The sequence below is a fragment of the Cololabis saira genome, chromosome 8, assembly GCF_033807715.1.
Source record: "Cololabis saira isolate AMF1-May2022 chromosome 8, fColSai1.1, whole genome shotgun sequence".
Lineage (NCBI taxonomy): Eukaryota > Metazoa > Chordata > Actinopteri > Beloniformes > Belonidae > Cololabis > Cololabis saira.
In genome coordinates this window covers 33,268,736-33,278,788 of record NC_084594.1, presented here as the reverse complement: position 1 = coordinate 33,278,788, position 10,053 = coordinate 33,268,736, and the positions used below count along the sequence as shown (strand labels likewise).

Here is a 10,053-nt window from a genome sequence, read left to right as displayed (position 1 = left end):
ATGTCAGCCAGAATGGTTTGTATGTCTGGGTCCAGTTCCTCTACTGTCACCATGGCCCATTGTGCAGGTGTCAGCCTGTCTAAATATTTTAGAATTATTGGTTTTAGGTTCTCCTCTGTAACCATATAACACTTGTTTTGTTTTTGTGGCATCTTTTCTTGAGTGTTTTTGCAATTTATTATTTTTTTTATGTTCTGCTGCAAACTCTGCTGTTCTGTTGTTTAAATTGTGTTTTTTAATACTTTGATTTGATTGTTATTATCAAATATTTCTCTGAAATGTCGCTTCGGTAGGTGTTGCTGTACTCCTCTCTCGATAACTGAATAGTATTCAGAATACTTCTATGGACTAGTTGCTTATATAATCTTGCTTGGTGACGTATTGGTATGACGTAATCAAAGAACGTTGGTCTACGGAGAAACGTAATGACGTTCCGTGAAGCCCCGCCCACAAACCTTTCCGAGCTGCTGGGCGGTGGGCGTGGCTTATTAGTGGGCGTGACGATCCTCCCGGACCTCACTGCGCATGCGCCAGACAACTTGTTCCAAAGATGGAGGACTCTCATGTCTGCACTCCGCACACTGCGGAGCCAGACGACTTAAATAACATGACCAGTTTCCCCAACGCGACCTCTGTCACAGATCGTGACAAAGTAATAAACATTAAACTTGATAGTGCCCAGGTTGAAGGTGAGTTCTGTTTAGAACGTGAAAATAAGGCCTTAGTTGGCCCCCTTGGTGCCAAACCAGCGTTAGCTTCTCAGCTAAATCCGCGAACGCCAGCTTTGAAGTGAGCAAAGGTTGGACTGGGCTGGGCTGGGTTCAGTGTTTCAGAGGTCCATTTGCACTGGACGGTTCAGGGCTCACCCATCTGAGCCGTGTTTCTGTCCTCTGAGCATCCTGGCGGACACAAAGCGCAGTCCGTGTCGTGTGTATGGTTCAGCCTGATTTATGGTTCTGCGTTAAATCGACGCAGAGCCTACGGCGTAGGCTCTGCGTTGGTGTAACGCGGAACCATAAATCAGCCGTTAGGCTGTTCAGGAGAGACCAGACCTCAACGGCCGAACCATAGATACAGAAGAGTATCAGTATCAGTATTAGTATCAGGGCCAGCAGGAGACAATAAAATAATGTTTGGGAGGAAGAAGATTTTATTTTCATTGTGCACTTCGAGAAAAAAGTCGAAATGTCGAGATTAAGGTTGAAGTAGCCTACAATTTCGAGAAAAAAGTCGAAATGTTGTGAAAAAAGTCAAAATGTCGAGAATAAAGTTGAAGTACAATTTCGAGAAAATAGTCGAAATGTTGAGAAAAAAGTCGTAATGTTGAGAAAAAGGTCGAAATGTCGGGATTAATGTTGAAGTACAATTTCGAGAAAAAGTCGAAATGTCAAGAATAAAGTTGAAGTACAATTTCGAGAAAATAGCCGAAATGTTGAGAAAAAAGTCGAAATGTTGAGAGAAAAGTCAAAATGTCGACTTTATTCACGGAATTTTAACTTTATTCTTGAAATTGTATTTCAACATTTATCTCGACATTTCGACTTTTTTCTCGAAGTGCACAATAAAAAAAAAACTTCCCCTCTCCAATATTTTTTCTACTCCATGGCCCTAATACTCTTCCGTACTATAGACGACATGGACTGGAGCGGTGAACGCAATCCGGCTGGATGCTTCAAGAGCTTTTCAGAAGCACAAATGTCACAAAGACGTCCCTTTTGGTCGTCCTTTGCTGAGAAACAATGTAGTGAAGCAATGCCCGAGCTTGTGGCTGAGGTCGCGTGTTGCTTCACTGCAGCTTGTGGCTGTGAAAAGATGCTGAATATGGATTCGGCTATGAGTGTGAACAATCACACACCAGCATGTTATACTTCCCTGACGGGATGCTCTCGATTATAGTAGAATAAAGACATCTTCAAAAATCTTCTATCATTATAAAACTGTATTTAAATGATACAAGTCATTTGTTTTGTTGTGAACTGCTACTGTGACTGTCATTTGGTAAGTACAGTCTTTTGAATACCTAAGTAGCTTTACCTCAGGCAGTATTAAAAACTTACTTTTGAGCTCTACACATGGTTTAACTAAATTGTGGTATATGATTGTGATGAAATTCTGCAAAGAAACTATAGCACAGGAGCTTAAAACGGATTAAAGCTGGTTAATCTTTAGTATTCTTTCTCTTGATTGGTCTTATCTGTCAGTTTCATAGTCATTATTAATATTTGGGAGGTGCAGATCGATTTTCATCACACATATTTACAGTACAGACCAAAAGTTTGGACACACCTCATTCAAACAAATGGGGAAGTGTGTCCAAACCTTTGGTCTGTACTGTATATAATTGATTTAAATTAAGAAATAAAGGTATAATATATTGACCATGACGTGTAGTTACAGATGTTCAGCAACCTCGACATGATTTTAACAGCTATTCACACAGATTGCTCAATAGAGGATGGCTTTTTTACCCATATATCAAAGTGTATCATTTTTTTTTAGAAGCAGTAATTAACTAATTGGTCCTGGTAATGAAACTTCATCATGGAATTTGTTTAAAGCAAAAGAAGTGACGGCAAATTCTTTCTTTAAATGAGCAGTTGAAGCATCATTTGTTACCAACCGGTAGATGGATGGGTTGGCATGGGGAGATACGGTTGACCATGTAGGCATTATAGTTAAAGCGTGAAATCATAGAGGACCAGTATGGTAAATACAACATCTAGTTTTATCAAGTAGTGACCCTCATAACCCCTTTATTTTGCCATTGTAATTGATTCTAATCCGGCTTGAAAATGAATTCCTTTCGGAGCACAGTTGAGTCCTTAGAGAGTTGGTAAAGAAGAAGCAATTTGCCTCCTCCTATGTGATGCACTTCAGAGTTCCAGGCTAATATTTTAAATTGTTTTGACAGAAGGAACAGATATCCCACAATCAAAACATTTCATTTAATTTTGCTGCTTGTGTTTTCTCTCATACATATTTCTCCCCCCAAAAAACAAAAACCTCAACAGATGGAAACTTTTAGGTTTCACCCTTGAGCCTCATCTCTATGCAATATTTAATTAAATAATACAAATTTAAATTTTAACATTTTTGTGGATGTAGATAAAATGTATGTTTCTTGAGACAAGGTTACTCCAAAATTAGTTTTTTCTAAAAGGTTCTTCTTTTTGGCACTAGTGGCCTTTATTGAGAAAGTAGGTAGCTGTGTAGAGAGAGAGGGGAGACATTGCAATACAGAGCTACAGCCTCTGCAAAGGCGCCCGCTCAACCCACTGAGCTCCCAAAATTAATTTATTTTAACAGAGAGTAATTATACTTTGCTTGTTATTTAGCCCGGAGGTTCAAATATTTTTTTTTTTCTGTTCACTGCGACACAGGAGACAAGAGTGAGAAAGAGCTGCTGGACGGTCTCATCACAACCAGTTACTGCCATCTGTGCTGCTCCAAGCTGATGGGCGAATATCACAGATCGTCCCACTATCAGGTCTGAAGCCGAGCTTCCCAGGTCCTGCTTTCAGACCTGTGGTGCAGTTTTATTGACATGACACGGTGTAGTAATTCCTCCCATTTTGCCCATTTTACAGGGAAAGAAGCATGCTCACAAAGTGAAGACGTACATTAAAGCCTTCAGAGAAGAGAAGACGGCAGGGTGTCCGGTTAGTGCTCACCACAGATTTTGTTCCTTACTTTTGGAGTGACCTGTTACCGAAATTATGAAAAATGAGCATCGGCCCAATGGTAGACTAAAGAAGGCAAAAGGCATCGTATTACATTTTTAACAATCTCTCTTTCAAAAGATGAATCACATTTATAAGATTCAATGTAGGGCTGGGCGATTTTGGACAAAAATAAAATCCAGATTTTTTTCTTTGAAAACCCGATTTTCGTTTTTCGATTTTTTTTTTGGGTAAAACTACAAAAGACAATGGAATAAATTGTTTCAAATATTTTAACTTTATTTTTAAAGAAAAATGGCAAACAAATTTCCCTATTGGGAATGAAGTGCAATTGAAAGATACTGTAAATCCTCCTTGAGTTTAGTAAAGTGACAACATTTACAATTTTCTTGACCAAACAAAGATGACTAGACGAGCTCTGTCTGTAATGCAGCCAGCTGCAAAAAAGTAAAATCCATTTTCCTTTTTTTAACATCGTCTTGATTAATAAATCCGATTTAGATTTAAAATCGATTAATCGCACAGCCCTAATTCAATGTGGTTAAATTGAATTTAGTTAATAATCTCCTTTTTTTGTACTCAGTTTACCTGCTATGTCAGAAATCAGATTTCTGTCTTTTGACCTGCCTGTTTGATGTCTGTTTTTTACAGCAGGCCATGTCTAATGACAAAAACCGTTTCTGTGAGCTGTGTAACATGGTGTTTAGTTCTGACGTGGTGGCAAAGTCGCACTATGACGGCAAAGTTCATGCAAAAAACCTCCGTAAAAATAGTCTTCACTCACCAGGCAAGTGTTGCATGACTGAAGAGGATTGTGTTGCTTCATGATTCAGTGACTATAACATGAATAAACACAAACTTCTCTGAATTTCGTCTTCTTTTCGAAGCATCTACAGACAGAAACACAGAAGTACATCTTCCACCAAGCCTCACTCAGTATGCTGCTGACTGTGACCAGAAACCGTCCCCAGACCGCAACGTGGAGCTGCGCGTGGATGCAGCGGCCTGCCCAGCTCTTCCCAGCAATGAGCTCGATCTGAAGGATCCCAACAAGTTCTGCCGCCTTTGTTCTGCCCTCTTCAACAACCCTCAGATGGCCATGCAGCACTACAACGGACGCAAGCACCAGAGGAATCAGGCCAAGCAGGTACAAGAAGGTAAGACGGGATCTTGGAGGGAAAGGACGGTAAAGGGAGTCAGCGTTTTTACATGTCTGTTGAGAAGAGTTGGAAAGTGGAAAGGAGTTTGAAAAAAAACCAACTTAGAATACATTAAATACATTAAATGAATGGGAGTTAGATGTCTGAATTTTTATGAGCCATCTGTACATATCTTCATCTTTTCCACTCGTTTCTGTCTCCAGCCAACTCCCTGACGTGTGAGGTGTGTGGTGTGCAAACAAACTCTGTGGAGACGTACCACACTCACATGCAGGGAAGCAAACACCAGATCAGGTAAGATCAAACACACCACATCTACTCTGATCATGCTTTATTCTTTTTGGTACTTCAGTTTTTAATCTCTGTTACGCTCAAATTTAACCAGCCGCGACAGGTCTTTTGCAACAAGTGACTCCAGCAGTGAAAAAGTGGCTGAGGCGGCAGCATATACGCCAGCCTTTGCTTTTCTGATCCAACAGCAGCTTTAGTTGCTTAAGCTAACCTAAACATAAGTCTTTCCTGAATCAGAAAGCATATATAATGTTGCACAATTTGCCGTTTTGAAATGCGGCAACCAATTAATAGATAAGACTACGTTTTCATGTTGATTTAATTAAACCACCTTTTCTTGCTCTTCGTGGTCAGTAAGTTGGATCACACCTGTAGGAATGTTATGACAGTATGATCATCAACCACAACCCACCAGTAATGTCAAAAAGCAACTGCTCTGTAAAAATGAATTGGTTTCAATTCAGTACCAGCAGCTTTTAGACTTTAATTAGTGGCTGACGCCACATGTTACACTACAGGATTAGCGGCATACCATCAGCTACTTTTCAGTTTTGTAATATTTTCCATGAATATTTAGATGTCTATTCATATATATACATATGTATATGTATATGTGTGTATATATATTTGTATATATGTATATTTGTATATATGTATATATATATATATATATATATATGTATATTTGTATATATGTATATATATATATATATATATATATATATATATATATATATATATATATATATTTGTATATATGTATTGAGTAGGATCAGCATAGGTCTTAACCTGTGTAGGTCTATAGTATCTTAAGGTGGAGTAAGTGATCATTTAAAGAAGCATTTTTTTGTTTCATTGGTTCAAATACATTTTTTCATTAACAAATAATCAAATACGTGTCATGAGATTAATGTAAAACAGACATTTGTCATCTGTGGCAGTTGGGACAATGTAAAAATAATAATAATAATAACAAGCTGCAGTGGAAATGCTTGTATGACTTGCATGTAGATTCTTCATTCCTGGACATTTAGCGGATGACACCACCCACGACTCTCTATATCAAACCATTCAAAAGTTATGGCAGAAAAAAGGAACTATCAAATATGGACCAATCAGATGAAGGGGGGCGCGCTTTTTGGCGTCTAGCGTTGCCACGGTAACGCTTTTGAAAGAAAAAATGTATGCGTGTTGTCGCAGGATGGAGACGCACATTTTGATGTATAACACACCTGGGTGCACGTTGCGGTTCGGGCCGCATTTACTGCCGAAGGAATGGCATAAATTGTACCAAAATTACACGATTAATTCAAAATGGCCGACTTCCTGTTCAGTTTCAGCCATGGCGCCAAGAGACTTTTCTTTAAGTTGCGACATGATACAGGTGTGTACCGATTTTCGTGCATGTACGTCAAACCGTATTGTGGGGCTTGAGGCACAAAGTTTTCTAGGTGGCGCTGTTGAGCCATTTTGCCACGTCCAATAATGCAAACCATTAAATATGAAATTTATCGCCAGGCCTGGTTGCGTGCAAAATTTGGTGACTTTTGGGGCATGTTTAGGGGGAAAAAAAGGCCCTCCTTTCATCGGAAAAATAAGGATAAAAAGGAAAATTCCTACAGATACGATAGGACCTTCGGACTGTAAGTGCTCGGGCCCTAATAAAAATAAAAATAATAATAATTTGGGGTGGGAAATGATTCCTAGACCTGTCTGCCAATCAACTGGACTTCCTGCTCGTTTCCAAGGCAGTTGCGTGCACTTATCTTACGTGCACTCAGTGGCTGCTGCAGTAGGCGAACAGCTGCCGTTAGCTGTCAGCAAGTTGCATTGACTTGGTCTGCTGGATGTGCAAAGGTGTGAAGGTTTGATTATTTCCAGGCGCTGTATGTTATTACTAGCCCTCATTTCTGTCAGGTACTTTTTCATGATCAAATTAATTTATTGTGGCCTGTATGTCGTTATTGCACAGGGAGAAGAAGATTAGTGACGTTTCGAAATGCCAGCCTAAAGCCTACGGCACATTTGCAGACGAGCTGGCAGATTACATTCAGGCTCAGAAAGCTCGCGGAATCACGCCCAAGACCAGTCTAGGTCTTCCTCAAGACGGGATGCAGAAGAAGGATGAAGATGATGATGAAGAAAAGCAGGAAAGATTAGGCCAGTGGGATATGACAGGAGAGAAATCTGCTAGGTTTAACCTCCCTCACAACTCCAACACTGGAACATGGCATCCGTCTTATCTCCGTCCATCCATGCCGCCCCACAAGTGGGACAACCCAGCACCATTCCACCCATGCTCAGGTTCCCCACAGTTCAGCCATTGGCCCATGAAGAGTGGGCGGGACAGAAGACTTTCAAGTTCCTCTACATATTCTACCTCCTCATCGACTTCATATTCTTCCTCCAGCACTGACACCAGCAGCGACAGTGACGATAGTGTATACAGACACAGAGGGAAGCGGAGGATCAGAAGATCTGGGAGAGACAGAGACAGGAAGGGAGGACACGGGGAGTCAGACAAGAAAGAAAAGGGAAGGAAGCGTCCGAAAAGGGAGTCTGAGTATAACTTGGAAGAATCCGAGGATGAAAGGAGGAGAAAAAGGCTCAAATGTCACGGCACAAAGAAGCAAAAAGAAAAAAAATCCATTCAGGAGATCTTTGAGTTGGACAGAGAAGAAAAGCAGGTGGACTCAATCAAGAAAGAGGACACGATGGAGGCTGAGAAAGAGACTGAAGCGCATTTACCAGCTGAAACGGAACAGATGGAGGGTGGACAGGGCAACGCAGCTCAACCCAAATCTAGGAAAGAGAAGAAAACGAAAGGGAAAGCTGACACTAGGACTGAGGAGGAGAAGCTGTGGGACGACTCTATCCTAGGTTGCTAAACGAGCAGGACCGTCTGAACTTTGTCCTCTGAACTGTTGACATTTTGGGAAACCTAAAATGGACAATATGATCAGCTGTCACTTACTATAACATGACTGTCTTTCAGTTGTCTTTCAGTGCAATTCATTTCAGCTTGATTTATAAAGCACCAGATCATAACAAATGTAATTTCCAACATCATCTTGTTGTAAGTAGCGAGTTGTTGGCTGTGATATTAAAGTCTTTCATGTTTTCATCAATCCTTCAAACCTTTGAAACAAGTCATTAAGATGCAGTGTTGTGATGGTGATGAAGAATAAACTGTAAAACCTGCACAGGTCTGTGGATGGCGTTGTTGAGCTTCATTCAGCACTTGGGTGAAGGAAACACAAACCGTCAGGTGGTAGAAGCGAGTTATTTAAATCAGTCAGAGCTCACAGCTGCAGGGGCCGAAAGAAGTGGATCAGACATGCAGACAGAGTAGTCGTATAAAAGCTGAATAACTCTCTCTAAACCTGCTGCACAAATTGGTGGTGCATCAGAAATATGAAAGAAAAAAAGAACGAGAGCATCAGGGGCATTTCCTTCATCTGCACAGTGTTCATGTGTTATGGCTGATTCTGCACATGGAAACAACACACAAAATGTTTGGGGTCATACAGGTGCAACGGTTCAAATGAGGGCAGCTCTCTACAAAAGTCAGAATTCATGTTTAGAAACGAAACACGATGAGACTAACAATAGGCAGCGTACAGCGCTGGAAGGAGAGAAAAGTATGCAGGAACCGAGTGTTGTTTCACGATAGCTTCCCACCACTGTCCTGACGACCAAAGATCCGCTCAAAAGTGCAGATGGAAAGATTAGATGTGTCCAGAACAGCGTGACACTTTCAACACCGGGCTTGGGTAACGACCTGTTTCATGATTTGGGTACACCTAATGTGTTGAGGTCACACACCTGGGCAGACCGCTGCTCAGAATAAACAACCTTTACTTCTCATATGTGGTGTCATGTCACCGAATAAAATCAAGTCATATTAGTGAGGGTGAACCTGTTATTAAGAAAATCTTTTCTGAATTTTACAGTCTTATGAAATCTCCCAGGCTTTCCCAGTGCGTGAGGTCGGCGACGTTAAACCTGAGCAGAGCAGGGACAAAAGAAAATAAACCACTTGCAGCTTGTCTTTGTCTTTCTTTTATTTAAAAAGATTTGGTGGTTGCTCGAAGACAAAATATTCTTAAAAAACGTGAAAGACAAAAACAACATTTAGTTACTTTAAATGGGGGATATTAGATATAATATCTGGACTTTGGTGGATTGTTGGGAATAAAATGAAGTCCTACATCTGTGATGTAGAAGAAGGTGCCAGACTTTTCTACGGTTGTAACAAACTTGCTTGAGCAGAGAACTGACATGAGAGGCAAACAGCCGCTCAGCGTCTCACAGAAAGCATTGAAGCAGAGACCAACAAAGGGTTCGTACATCTGCGATGTGTAGAGAGCAGCTCTGAAGCCCCCCCGAGATCTCCTGTTTTCAAAGAATCCTGTGGTCTCGTTCCCTGTCTCTCTCGGATCCTCGACCCCCGTAAAGCTGCAGGCTGCCCACATCCTCTCACCTTAAGACTGTACCCACCTTCTTAAAACACAAAATAGTTCCAGAGACATGTTTGTTTTAAAAGATCTCCAATTTTATCCAGGACTTGTGAGTTCTTTGGATAATACGAAGTTTGAACAGTTAATGAGTGGCAACACAGAAATATGAAGCAGCCGGTTGGGCAATATGAGGAAAAATGCTCAAAATGAAAACAAGTATCCTTTGTCAATCTTAAATGTCACTCTACCTCTTCAGTTCTTCATCATCATCATCATCATCATCATCATCATCATCATCATCAAAGTCAACTGTTTATTGTCAATTCTCACTGTGAAACACAATACAGTATCAAAATTATCATCTTCAAAGGCATCTACGGTGCAGCAGCTAAACAGAAGAAAACACAATCTGCAAATCTTATAGAATAGAAAATATACATAAGAAATCACATTTCTTTTAAA

General features: G+C 40.5%; 1 protein-coding gene across 2 annotated transcripts; it reads left to right on the top strand.

The window, feature by feature from the left end:
* Positions 1–541: 541 nt before the first annotated feature.
* zmat1 (zinc finger matrin-type 1) lies at positions 542–8,334 on the top strand. Of its 2 annotated transcripts, none has more exons than XM_061728663.1 (7): positions 542–689; positions 3,381–3,487; positions 3,588–3,659; positions 4,332–4,467; positions 4,577–4,837; positions 5,044–5,134; positions 7,104–8,334. In XM_061728663.1, exons 1-7 carry the CDS (start codon positions 551–553, stop codon positions 8,017–8,019), a joined length of 1,722 nt encoding a protein of 573 aa, XP_061584647.1. In that variant the 5' UTR covers positions 542–550; the 3' UTR covers positions 8,020–8,334. The 2 variants fall into 2 exon arrangements, with proteins under 2 accessions (XP_061584647.1, XP_061584646.1); XM_061728662.1 differs by having other exon boundaries at positions 4,568–4,837.
* The last annotated feature ends 1,719 nt before the right edge of the window (positions 8,335–10,053 follow it).